This window comes from Nelumbo lutea, chromosome 3 (genome assembly GCF_056320005.1).
Source record: "Nelumbo lutea isolate HS-2025 chromosome 3, American lotus-T2T, whole genome shotgun sequence".
NCBI lineage: Eukaryota > Viridiplantae > Streptophyta > Magnoliopsida > Proteales > Nelumbonaceae > Nelumbo > Nelumbo lutea.
Genome location: NC_142686.1, coordinates 34,399,359 through 34,413,178, shown reverse-complemented (window position 1 = coordinate 34,413,178; position 13,820 = coordinate 34,399,359). Strand labels below are relative to the sequence as shown.

At 36.1% G+C, this 13,820-nt stretch overlaps 1 protein-coding gene across 1 annotated transcript; it reads left to right on the top strand.

Moving 5' to 3' along the window:
* Window positions 1–210: 210 nt before the first annotated feature.
* LOC148864163 (ubiquitin-NEDD8-like protein RUB2) lies at window positions 211–3,189 on the top strand. The gene is made up of 3 exons (XM_088977108.1): window positions 211–372; window positions 989–1,248; window positions 2,849–3,189. The coding sequence occupies exons 1-3, from the start codon at window positions 280–282 to the stop codon at window positions 2,958–2,960; spliced, it is 465 nt and encodes a 154-aa protein (XP_088833234.1). The 5' UTR covers window positions 211–279; the 3' UTR covers window positions 2,961–3,189.
* Window positions 3,190–13,820: the final 10,631 nt, after the last annotated feature.

Sequence of the window (13,820 nt, the reverse complement as noted above, 5' to 3'; positions counted from 1 at the left end):
AAAAACGCTGACTCATATTGTCTCACATTTGACTCCTAATCAGAAATCCTGGTTTCGGGCTGCATTCCATTTACCATCAGTAAGGGTCCACGTCCATCACTCCTAAGTCTTAACATCTCGGCTCTAACCCGACCCGTTTTCATATCCGTAGTTGCGTATAAATGCCGCCACAAATCAAATACATATCTCAAGGATTCAAGCCCCGTTTTTACGTCCGTGTCTCTTTTTTTTTTTTTTCTTTGCTGGAGATTTTCCATTCGTCTGAGCACAAGTAACAAGATGCAGATCTTCGTGAAAACCCTAACGGGAAAGACCATCACTCTCGAGGTCGAAAGCAGCGACACCATCGATAATGTTAAAGCCAAAATTCAGGTATTTTCCCCTTCTTTTGCTGTTTTTTATTGCTCTGCATTTGTATTTTCCAATGATGCTAGGGTTCTCGCTGCTAACTTTACACGTGATTTCTATTTTTCTTTTTCGTTTTGTATCTTATTTTGTGGTTCTTAGTTATTCTTGGGCTCTAATTTAGGGTTTTCAGTAAGAAAATATCATTTTTCATGATTTATTGTACTTTTTTCTCAGTAATATCGAGATTATTGTGAAATAATGGAGTTCTTTTGGGCTTTGCCCTGTATTTTTTTGGGGTATGGTTGTTGAAGAGTTCTGGAGTTCTGGGTAATTAGGGTTTCTTTGATTTACTTTGAAATTGTTGTATTTATTACTGTCAGATTTTTGTACTGTGTCGACTATCGAACTTTTACTTGATTTTCTTTTCCTTTTCGTATGTTTCTCTATACTTTTTTTCTTTTCATTGATTGATTGAGGAACTGGTTTGGAGTTCTTGGGATTTACTTATATCCAGTGGACGATGGACTGGGACACATGAATCGGAATCCGACGCCTGTCCAGGAGTCTGAGTCGGTAATCTGCTTGGAATGGTTACTTTTGTGCTTCCCTGACTTGGTGGTGAAAATAAATGCTTTTTCAGGACAAGGAGGGTATTCCCCCTGATCAACAAAGACTAATTTTTGCTGGTAAACAATTGGAAGATGGCCGTACTCTTGCAGATTACAACATCCAAAAGGAATCGACCTTGCACCTGGTCCTGAGGCTTAGGGGCGGAACCATGATCAAGGTCAAGACTCTTACTGGAAAGGAAATCGAGATTGATATTGAGCCAACTGATACCATTGAAAGGATCAAGGAGCGTGTCGAGGAGAAAGAGGGGATTCCTCCAGTGCAGCAAAGGTACACTCTCTCAGAGAAAAATGTATTTACTTTTGTTTTTAACTGGAACAGATGATTTTCGTTAATTCTGACACTGTTTCTTTATGTATTGATACGCTTGAATCGCACCATGTAATTGGTTCTCTATATAAATTCTATACTCTGTAAGAGTAGCTTGATTTTGTAGCAGCTAATTCTTGTTTTTATTTCCATTACGAATTAGAACTATTTGTGAACTCAGGCAATAAATCCCCCTCCTGATCCTAATAGAGTACTACCAAATATGTTGTAGTTTTGATGTATGAACTTAAGTTTTTTTGTCATCATGATAGGACATTATCCTTTGATAGAGATAGATGGTAAGACCCCACCCCCCCCCAAAAAAAAAAAAAAAAAGAAAAAGAAAAAAAAGGAAAAAGAAACGCAAAAAATTCTGCAAGATCTGCAGTTTCACTTGAATTATGCATATAAATTTTTGAATGCTCCCTTTGCACTGTTGGTAGGTAAAGATTAACAAATGAACCATTTTTGCAAATCAGATTGTGAATCTTTTGTTTGTGTTGTCATGCTAATGAGTAGGAACATCTGCATTGAGCTTTGTTTTCTCTGGACCTTGAAATCCTTAAAAAGAGGGTTTAACCAATGTGATGATATTCACAAGTCTTAATAGAAAAAGGGTAATGGAGTGTCTTGATTCCAGAACTACAAGATCCCTAAATAGATCTTGCTCCCCATTATTTCACTGTGTCTACACAAGTAGATGATTGCAGATTGGGGTCTGATTTGAAATGGGTTAATGTAAAGGTATCATCCATCAAAGAATCAATATAGTCAGATGATGCATAACAATCAGATTTTTTTTTACGTTATTTGAATTTGAATCCTTTTGCTTTTCCTTTTTATTTCTTTTGGCACTTGAATGTAATTCTTTTTCCATTCTCTCCTCCAATGGAAATAGAATACTTTTATTTCCTAGTTAAATATCAAAGTGATAATAAGAGTACAAAAAGGTTACTCATTTCCTCCTTTGTGTGAGAAAACAAAGCTATCTTATATCACACATCTGAGCTTGGGGACCCCCCCGCAAACAAGGGAGAAGGGGTCCACCTTGACTGACACTATGTTCCAATGTTGGGTGTTGTGAGATGGATTTGTTTCCCTTTTGTTTTTGAGTGTCCTTAGTATTTTAATCAATGACCAATGTAATATGACTCCTAACAATTAAAACCATACCAATTTAATATTGGTTCCAATATGAAGAGCTATGAGACTATAAACTGTTCTATGCGACTGTAGCGGACCCAGGAGATTTGCTATGCTTTTGTTTTGTTTTGTTTTTTGTTTTTTCTTTTTTTTCTCAACACCAGGGAACCAGTTCAGCAAAATTGGCAAAATTTCCTATAAATCTTTTGGAAATGGTGCTTAGCTATGAACCATGCGAGTCAAATCTACTATCGACTGCAACCATATTCTGATGATGGAATCCTTTTTTCAAGCTTTCTGATCACACTGATGATGGCTTTGAACTTTTGATCAATTTTCATCATGTGAAGTGTTGAATGATAAATATGGATCCTTTCTGGGAATAGAACTTCATCTTCTGTGTTTCCCCTTCTTCCAGGCTTATTTATGCTGGTAAGCAGCTTGCAGATGACAAAACTGCTCGGGACTACAACATTGAAGGTGGATCTGTTCTTCATCTCGTTCTTGCACTGAGGGGTGGTTCTCTCTAGTTGTTTGCTTGATTTGGAACATGTATAAGTACTATGGTGTATGATGTGAATAAGAGATTATGACAGGGAAATAGATCCTGACATTTTTCAATACTTGCTAGTAATTAATTAAGCTTACAGTCATTAGATTACAACTGTGGTACAATTGAATCCAATTGAGTTGTTCAATCTTATGGAACTTGTGGCCAATGTGGACCGACGCATGAATGAAATTCTGTTTTTTGTTAAACATTTTATATCAATTTCAACTTCTAACCTAGGCCTAAATCCAGGTTGTTAGCAAAATATTGGACTACGCCAACCTGAAAGAGAAATGGGGGTGATTTCGGGATTTCGAAAAATGAGATCATTTCCCCATTTTAAATAACATGGGTTGAGGACTTGAGGTAGCAAGAAAATATTTAAGGGCTGATAATTTAACAATGGATAAATAGCATGGCTGATTCCTAAGCTAGGCTACAAGTCTACAACTCAAAATGTTATGGGGGAGATATCCTCAAGGGGCAGCAAGTTAGGAGAAGAAAGGCAGGATTTATTGGAATATTGTCATGTGTGGGTATTTGGGAGGAGTGGAATAAGAGGATTTTTTACAACAAAAGTACATCTTTGGAAGGGCTTAAGAAGCTATTCTTGCTTGGGCTTTGAAGGGATTTTTGACAACAACACTAAGGCCATGTTCGTTTTTCGTGAAGTGAGGGGGGGAGTTTGGTCAATCCCTACTTGTGTTCGAATTCTAAAATTATGTGGGACCCACGGTAAGTTTAATTTTCCTGGATATCAGCTCCCCGGGTAAACGATACCCTTGCGACACTCGGGTAAATTGGTTTCCCGAGTGGAGGGTAAGTAGATAAAAAAAAGGAAAATATCAAAATTGCCCCCCACAGGCCACAACATATAAGGTTGAGAGCGTCTCTTCGACCTTTTTCCCAGAAATCACCTCTTGGCTCTCTGCGTTTCTCCTCTTCCCCATCATCTTGCTGCCGTTGGTTCTGCAAGTTGCTGCTCTCCTTGATCTAGGCATCGGCTCCGTCATTGATTCTCCTCCATTGTTGCTGCTTCATCCTCCTCCACCCTGTTGTCGACACCATTGAGCTGCTGCTGCTTCGCTTGTCGTCTCTGCTCACTGTTTTTTTCTCCATTGAAACGGCAAGAATCACTATTCCTATTCCTGTTGATCCGCCGTTCCAATTTCATCTGACCAGATGTTTTTTTCTCCATTAATTTTACGGTCTACGGTTTAAAATTTCCGACCAGATGTTGTGCAGGCAGAAACTCTGAGAATGAGAATCAATATACGGGAGAAATTCCTAATGTGCCATTCGGTGCTATATAAATAGAGTTTTTACCTTGAGATAACTTGGATGCTTTCTCCAACCATAATCGATCAGGAACCAAGTAAAGTTCACAAAATACGGACATGACCATTCGCTTTGAAAAATTTTGGCCTCTTCATCAAACGATTTAGGATCTACTGGCCACAAAATATTGATATTTAGATTTATCTAACCGCACATCGTGAATATCGGTAATCCTTTACATTACTAAGATGTCTAAAGTGCAGTTGTGTGAACATAACCAGCAATGTGTTGTAGTCAGTAGCTCCGACTTCAAACTACATAATACATATTACCAAGCCTTGTAAACTGTTGTTTAGCCTGATTACGTGACCATTCTCAAATGGTGCAATACCTGTTTTTTAAATAAATTTAAGACATTACATCAACTATTTTTTATTTAAACAATGATGTATTCTTATTTCATTGGGGTTGCAAGCAACCAATGCTACAGTAGAATGTTCACTAGTTTTAAATTCTAAACACCAGAGAATCTGATTTTTTTTTTTGTTTGATCACCGAAGTATCCATATTTTATAAGGTTCCTGGATCCATCGACTACAAAAAAAGTTGTGTGAATATATTCCTTTTTTTTTAGATTTTGGAAGAAGGGAAAGTTGGTCAATAAGATTTTAGTTTCCATTGAATTTCTGTTTTTTTTTAATGCAATATTTTTATTTTTAATAAATTTCTCTGTTTTTTTCCAAGGTTCTATTTTTTGTTTGAAACATATTTTGTGATTTTTTATCAATTCCTGTATTTTCTGCAATTTCTGCTAGTTTTTTGTCTGATATATTTTTTGGCTCAAACATACATTCTTTTTATTTCTATCAATTTCTGTACTCTTTGCAATTTCTACTATTTTAGGCTGAAATATACATGTATTATTTTTTATTAATTTCTGTATCTTTCTGTAGTTGTATACCAGCTATAATCTTGGAGTGAATGCCTTCTTGTTCCACTCCTTTTCACATAAATTTTTATTAATGAAAATGCTGATACTTATAAGGAAAATGTAAAAATATCATAAATCTCATCCTAGAAATTCAAAAAGAAAATCAATGTGTTGATTTTGTTACTGCTAAAAGTTTGAAGAAATTTCTATAGATGAAAACTGGGTGAGTTAGAGTATTAGTTAGAAATTGTGTATTTTCTCTTGCCTGGAAAACATCAAGCGATAGGCTTCTTATTTGGAAAAGAAAACAGTAAAAACTCTAAAAGAACCATGATTCATGTTCAGAGAGAATTGAGGGGGAAACAGAGTTCTATACCACCTATAGTGTAAAGAACATGTTAGTTGATTAAGTTTGAGATGGTTCTATTTAGACAGGAACCTCAAATTTTTAAATGAGTTGAAGAGAATTTTGGAGTTTGGCTTTTGAGATCTATTATGGGAGATAGGGAGGGATCCAATGGCTTCTTACCAGTTATCCTTTATTTTCCTAGTTGTCTGTATTACTTACAAGTTACAAATTATAACAGGGAGGTCACATTAATAACCCCATTACCCCATACACTACTATCTTATATGATATATGGTTCCAACACCAAACACCAATATTTATTATATGGGTGTTGGGGGGGGGGTAAAAAGTATTTCTTTATTTACTTTCTTTGTTTCAAGACTTTTGTTTGAAGGAGATTGAAAATGTTCTTGACCATCAAGTCAACAGCCTTGGTCTTACTTCTGAACAAGAAGTAGGGGAAGTAATCTTTGAAACTAGGGAGTCAATTGAGGATAACACCGGTCAGGTTCTTGGTGTAAAGGACACTTCAAAACCTTTTGAAGGCATTAAAGAAAGGGATGATTTGGGTTCAGATTGTTTGCTTCTAGAGAGGGAGGTGGAAATTAACAAAACTTACATTGTTCAGAGAAGGGAAGACTTGGGATAGGTGGTGAATAAGGAGGTGGACCTGATTAAAATCTTGGGGTTATAAACATAACATGCAAATTTATGAGGTTCTAGTACCTAGGGAGCCTTTTGAAATGGGATTTGTATGGTCTTGTAGGCATTGTTCTCTTCAATTTTGTTGCTAATCAAGTTCCTTTTTCTTCTTATGGTGTGATCCTTGCCAAAGTAGCAGAATTGATCATAAACTTCTGTCTGCATTTTCAAGTCTTAATTTGTTATTTAGAGGGTGTTTGCCAATATAGGTGATTTTGTTTATTTTTTTTTTTAAAGAATTGTTTGTACTGATGTGATAGTTGTTTTTGTTTTGAAAATAGAATCATACATATTGGCAAACACGCCCTTAGACAATCAAAAGCTTTGCTGTGTCACCAGAACTCTAGATTCTACTCACACTTTTAGCAGAATTTAGTGTAATCATAGCTTTCATGTACAGAACTTGAAATGCCTGTTGTTTCAACTGGATTCTCCTGTGTCACCAGAACTCTAATGGTCTGTTTCACAATCCATTTTTTCAGTTCTGCTCAATTTTTTGCTACTTGCACTAGAAGAAGAGACTGGAAGACCATTCTCAAAGGGAAGGGGTTGTTATTCATTATATGAATCCCCTTGGTTTTCAGATTGCTCTTTAGGGTTCTCACCTTATTTTTATTGTTGAAAATATTGCAAGTCAAACAGAATTATAGCCATTCTTTTAATTATATATGATGACTCATCTGCTCTTTTGTATATATGTTGAAACAGAAATGACCTTTGGGCACTTGGATGCACCTTGTATCAGGTGCTTTCTGGAATTTCTCCCTTCAAAGATGCAAGTAATGGCTCATTTTTCAAAGAATCATAGCCAGAATATTTCCAGACTACTTTGCTGAAGCTAAAGACCTTATTGACAAGTTATTAGTATGTTAAAAGCACTTGCAAGTTAGATTTAGTTTAGTTTGAGTTGTGTTAAAACACACTTTTATGTTTGTCCGAAGTACTACTTATCTTCTCTATCTTTTGTTCTTTTTGGATCTTAACAAACTCATATTGAGCTTTGCCTTGCCCGCCCACTCTCTCTCTCTCTCACACACACACACACACACACACACACGCACATAGCTCTAGATGCCATATTTGTTCAATCTATTGTTTGCAATTTAGACTTAAAGAGTAGTTGCAGAAGTTCCTTTCCATCTTTAGTTTTATTGCAATTCAGACTTGAAGGATGAGCAACATTGCTTGGAATTTTTTGTTTTCTTATTTACCGATTAGTGGTGGGCTCATGTCCTTTGAGCCTCAATTTAAACCCATCCTTAGTTTTTGTCAGATCCAAGTTTTTACATAGAGACTCAAAATCTAAGCCCATCTCATGCAAAACCTCTGGTAAGTTGGGTTGGGCTCAAGGGGCTGTAAATGTGTTAGGTTCAGATTAGATCTTTGGGACAAAAAAACTTAAAATTAATTTCTTTGGGACAAAAAAACTTAAAATTAATTTCTTTGGGACAAAAAAAACTTTAATTTACTTCTACCTATATAGAAATTTGTACAATTCAAGAGACAGGAGTTTTTGTTTTCTTGGAGATGCATTTCCATTTTCCTTTTCAATGAAGAGATGCATTTCTGCATTAGATTTGTAGACTATCTCCATACTAGATAGATATGCATTGATTCGTGTCCTGAATTGTGGGTTATATATCTGCCATTATTTGCAATAATGTCTCTGAGCTTTGAATCGCAAAGAGCTGGACAGACCAAGTATGTTCCAAATGCGCGCTCACGTGATGTGAGCAATGGACCTACAGTCCTCCTAACTTTGTTGGAGCTGCATCCCAAGGATCAAACATGTCGATCAGCATGCTTGCTGCTGCTACCCCCAGCACCAGAAACATATACTTGGTGAGTACCTTTATCCCCTTGTCAAGAAACACAAGGTAAGATAAGGTGTATGAACATATTCTTGTTTATCATACAATATATTGTATGGATTCAATAAAATGTATATATCTTCTGTTTGCAACCTGATCTTGCTGCAAAAATAACTGGAATGCTTTTGGAGATGGATGACTCTGAACTGCTTCTTTTGTTGGAGTCAGCTGAGTCATTGGCTCACAAGGAAGAAGAAGCAGTGCAAGTGCTAAAACTCTCCAAGACCAGGGTTTCTAGACAGGATTCTATTCATCCAAATTATTTATTGGCTGAGGTTGCAGTCAACTAAATATACCTTATCTGAGGTTGTGCTCCAAGAAGCAGTGCTAGGATCCACCCAATTGTTTTTGACCTGGAACATCAATTAATGTCTTGTTTTGTGAAGTGGTTGTTAACTTGTTATTAGTGGTATGATGTTTAACTTGCTATATCAGATGTCTTAATGATGTTTTTGAGTGATTCAAAACGCCTTGTAGTGAGATCTGAACAAGTTATTCCATGTTCTTGTTGATCCTTCCTCCACAGGTTATTGAATGAGTTATTGTTTGGATAGTTATAGTTAAACAAGTTATTGAACTTGTTACTTGGACGGATTATAGTTGAATAGGTTATTCAACCTATTATTTGGACAGGTTATGTGTTAATGAGACAAAATGTCTAAAAAAACATGGATTTGGGCCAAAGGGTAAAATTGGAAAGAGATGAAAAAAATAACAATTTACCCAAGAAAGTGGGTGTTGCAAAAGAACATGGGAAAATAAGGGAACTTCATTTACCTGGATAAATCAAACAAAAAAAGAACATGGGTAAATGCACTTATCCACGTAAGTGTTGGCCAAATTGTATTACGTGATGAATAATTAAATTATGTATGAACACAGTCACTTGGTTAGGAATAAGGGTGGCCACGAGCCGAGCTCTTCATGAGATATTTGAGCTCAGCTCGTGAGCCATGCATACATACATATGTATAATACATACATATATAATAAAATATAAAATTATAGAAAATAATATATATAATAAAGATATTATATATATATATATATATAATATTTTTATTTTTATATACAATAATAATTAGTTATTATAATTCTTATTTTTTTAAATATCAAATAAAAATATGTTTATATATAATGTTTTTTTTTTTTATTTTTATAAAACATTTTTCTCAAATCGAGCTCAAGCTTACGAGCTTTGGACTCAAGCCAAGTCCGAGCTCTAAGGTTCTAGCTCGAATCGAGCTTGAGCTCGAATAACTAGCTATTCGGCTTGACTTGAATCCACTCCTAATTAGAAAGTAATATGAATCTCATTTTTTTTAGAAAAATTTTCTCTTGATACATAATGAATATGGGTTTAGTTGTTGCTTATTAGTGCTGATGATAAGTATTGGTCAACATGGACTGATGCTCATTACCATTCAAAATTCTCTTGTGGAGATGTGTTTCTAGTGCTATCTCAACCATAGTTTTCAAAATCGGACCGGACCGGACGATTGAACTGGAAAAACCGGTAATCGGTCAGGCCCCCGAATCTGATTATACTATAAACCGGCAATTTCTTAAAAGCCGTTGAAAAAGTAAAAAAAACCGCTGACCCGGGCAGCGGTTTGCGGGTTATATTTTTTATTTTCGTTGATTTAAACAAAATAAAATGACTCCTATATCCCCGACCCCAAATATTACGAATGCTACGGCGTTCGATGGCGACACACAGCGACGACGACGATTCACGGCGACCGCGACCGGCGACCAGCGACGGCGGTCAGCTTCATCTACAGCGGCCAGCGTTGATTTTGCAGCAGGTCCAGCCGTTCAGCAGTAACAGTTACGGTAGTAACAGGTCCAGCAGCCGGCGATTTTGCGGCGGCGGGCGGGGGTTTCTAGCGGCAATAACAATTGCAGGCTTGCAGCAGCACTTGCAACGGCAATCACCTGCGACCAAGCCCAAGTCCACCGTCAGTCAAACCACCATTATCGGCGGTAACCATCTTTGTTGCTGGTACCATGGCCGGGGCAGTGATAGCCAAGCTTGAGCATGTCAAGGAATTCATAGCTCAAAAATGCAGAAAATTTGCAGCCCCAATTAGCCCAGAAGCTGTAGCAGTGCGAACCCTCAGAAACTTGCGTGGTTTCCAGTATATTATTTCACTTAGCCTGCCTCTCCCATGACTTTCCGGACCAACCAACCCGGATCTGCCCTCGCAAGTCTCTCTGCATTTTGGGAGCAGAGCATGCAAAATCGAGCAATGGATCTTAGAAGCTTTGAACGGCACGACTCTTTCTGCACTGGCATTTGAGTTGTCTCCCCTCTTTCAATCGACACACTCGACGTAGATAGCTCCGGTGGCCCTGCCTTCTGCCTCTATCAAGCGGCAACAGCCCCTACCCTCCCCTACCACGCTTCCCCAAGAACCCATTTTTCAGGATCCTGCCTGGGCCATGATCTTTCTGAGCCTCTTGCAAAGACCTTTGGTGTTTGGAACCTTATTGACAGTGGTGGCAATTTCAAAGCTGGATATGTTCTGGTTCTTCCGATGATACAAATTACAAGCTTGACTGATTTTCTGTTGCTTCCTGATGTCATAGTCATCTAATAATCTGTTCGTTTTAAATTTTATTCTTGTTGATTTCCTTAATTGTTAATTATTTAGATAGTTTTATTTTTCTTTATTTTTTGTGTTTTTTCTGTATTTTATTTTTATATTTTTTCTGTATTTTGTACTGGATAACTTTTGTATTTAGATAGTTTTATTTTCTATATTTTTTTTGTTTTATTTAATTTTATGCCATTTTTTATTATTTATAAATATATTTTTAATTTTAATTTATTTATGATTTCATGGGTTGAATCGTTTGACCCAGATGGTTGAACCGCTTAACCGGAAACCAGTCCCTTGACCGGTTCTATTTCCGGTTCGTTTTTTTTAATCTTGATCTCAACCATGGTTTTGAATCGTCATTGGCTTGGACAGTTAGACCGTTTAGCCTGGGAACCGTTTAGGCAACCGGTTCTGTTTTATCCCAAACCCGATCTTTGGCAAAAATCGTTGAATCAGTCAATGACCCGTTGACTTGAGCCATCGATCCGTAGACCCATTCAATGGTTTTTGCCGTTTTTTTTGTTTTTTAAACTTTTTGTCATAACGGGCCATCCATTCGAACCATTGACCTAGAAACCAATGGCTAGAACGATTCTATTTCTGGGTCATTTTTTAAAATCATGATTTCAACCAAAACTTGCTTGCCACTAGCAAGAGTGTTAAGGTTCATGGATGATAGGTGTGTTGCAGCATTGGCCAAAACAATTTGGCTTGGCCCTTATACTTTTAAGCTCATCTACATTAAATTTTTCATAGGCTTCTAAATGGGACCTACCCCATAAACTCAAAATTGCTCATGGGCCTTAGTGGTCCTTTTATTTTGATCATGCCTTATACTCTCAAATATGTGCTTACAGGCCTTAGTATGGATCCTTTTATTTTGTCCATGCCCTATACTCTCAAATATATGCTTACGGGCCTTAGTATGGATCCTTTTATTTTGCCCATGCCTTGTACGGGCCTTAGTACATGGACCTTAACAGTTTGGTTTTGCTCTTGCAAATCCATTAGCATGGTGAAAGGGTCCATATGGGACCCATTATGAAGTCAAAATTCAAATTCAAATTTGAATTACAAGCCTTAGTGGTTTATGGAAATAATCCAACTAGAGCATGTTTCAAGTCTTAAAGATGGAAATTTAGCCAATGATTGAAGAGAGAATAATTGATTTAAAATCATTCTCTCCATAAATGGTAAATTTTCAACTTTCTTCTTTATAAAAAGTAACTAGAGCCAATCAAGTCTCTAATCAATTAAGGCACATCTTCCCACAGATGGAAATTGGTCAATGATTGGAGAGAAAATAATGGTTGATAAATTACTCTTTCCAAGAATGACAATAATTACAACCTTTCACTCTCTAAAATGGGTAAGAAAAATATTCAAATCCTCAATCAAAGGGATTAAGAGATGAGACTAAGAAATCTATAAATAGAGGTTCCCATTGAGAGGGATGGGACTTTTGGTTGAAGAAAAAAACTAAGTGAAGTAAGAAAGCTCTTGAGAAGATGGAAGCACATGCACCATTTTCTAATGAACAAAGCTACAACATCTTTGAAGTTTAATAGAATCCTCTTTTGATCAAGCTTTCCAAGCCCAATTAAAGGAAGTAATCTCCATTGTGATGTGAAGTACAGGAACACTTCATTCGACCCTTATCTTCAACTCAAATCCAAATCTTCAAGTTGCAAAAATCACTATCAAGAGAGAATCAAAGGTTTTATATCTTTTGTAAGAGTTTCAAATACAAAGAGTTTGTATCTCATTTATTTCAAATTTATATGAAACATCAATTTATTTGAATTTGTCTTCATCTTTCTTGTATTGGATTTTTACAGAAAATTTGTGTTGACACTCATCCCACACATATTTGTTATATATCATTTTTACATATGTTTATATGTTATAATATATATATATAGTATTATAATATGAAACTTATAATACATATTATGTATAGTATTTTATCTTATATAATGTATAAAATAAATTTCATACATTGAATATTATGTATTCTACATCATGTATTAATATTATATGATATATAATACAAAATATTGTGTATATTGAATATTTTATACATAAAAGTCATAGGCCTAGATGGGCTTACGTTTCTTGGAACCTGGGCCTTGCTGGGTTTGGGCTATAACCCTTATCACAAGTGCTAACCCCAGCCCATTATCACCCCTGGTTGATTGTAATGTATTTCTTTCTAGAGACCATTTAAGTATGTCATTCTCAAGTATATATGCCTTATTATAGTAATCTAAGACATCATAACATCACCCAAGTTGGTGGGTTGTGGGAATCAAATCCATGTTTATGCTAGAACGAACCAACTAATGTACCAATTAAACCACCCCTAAGTTGACAGATTTTCTAATGTATTCATATGTATTCTAATGTCTCTTAAAATTGCCTTACCAATACTATTTGCATTTACGAAACTTTGAACCTTGGTCATACATGTAAAAAGTCCAATAATGGCTAATCAGCTATTACTAGTCATTGTTCTCTAATGAGTTTAGTTAATGTTGTTTGACTCTCTCTCTCTCTCTCTCTCTCTCTCTCTCTCTTATTTTGTACTGACAAATTGTTAGTTGATATGATACAATGTCTTCTATTATTTAGATACACTAAAGTAACATAAATAAAAAGCCTATCAATGACCTTGAAAATTGATACGATATATCCTGTATACGAGAAGTATTATATCGATACTTTGAACCTTGAATATGAGGATGGGGACTCTATTTCTCTATGGGGATTCTATTTTCAAGAAAACTGAGGATTTCTGTCTTGGTTTCATTCCTCCATGCATGAAGGATATCACAAAACATGGACAGTATTTTATTGGAAGGAATGAGGCAACATGCCAAGGATTTCATTCCTGAATATGATGTCTGCCAATGACAAATGTGAGAACATATCAGTTATCACTCGCTGGACTTGTTGCTAACCTTTATAGCATTAACAATAGCTCACCGAATATGGACCAACATGTCAGTGGATTTTATTGATGGGCTGCCAAGTATCAAGAGGAAAAACTACCATTCATGTCATTGTTTTCTTTTTTTTTTGGAAAGTTCCATTCGTGCCATTG

Bases quoted from the DNA above. Each gene is read 5' to 3' on its own strand.
- LOC148864163 (XM_088977108.1), top strand. From the start codon at position 280: ATGCAGATCTTCGTGAAAACCCTAACGGGAAAGACCATCACTCTCGAG. The intron at 373-988 runs GTATTTTCCCCT...ATGCTTTTTCAG, and splicing joins ATGTTAAAGCCAAAATTCAG to GACAAGGAGGGTATTCCCCC. The intron at 1,249-2,848 runs GTACACTCTCTC...CCCTTCTTCCAG, and splicing joins ATTCCTCCAGTGCAGCAAAG to GCTTATTTATGCTGGTAAGC.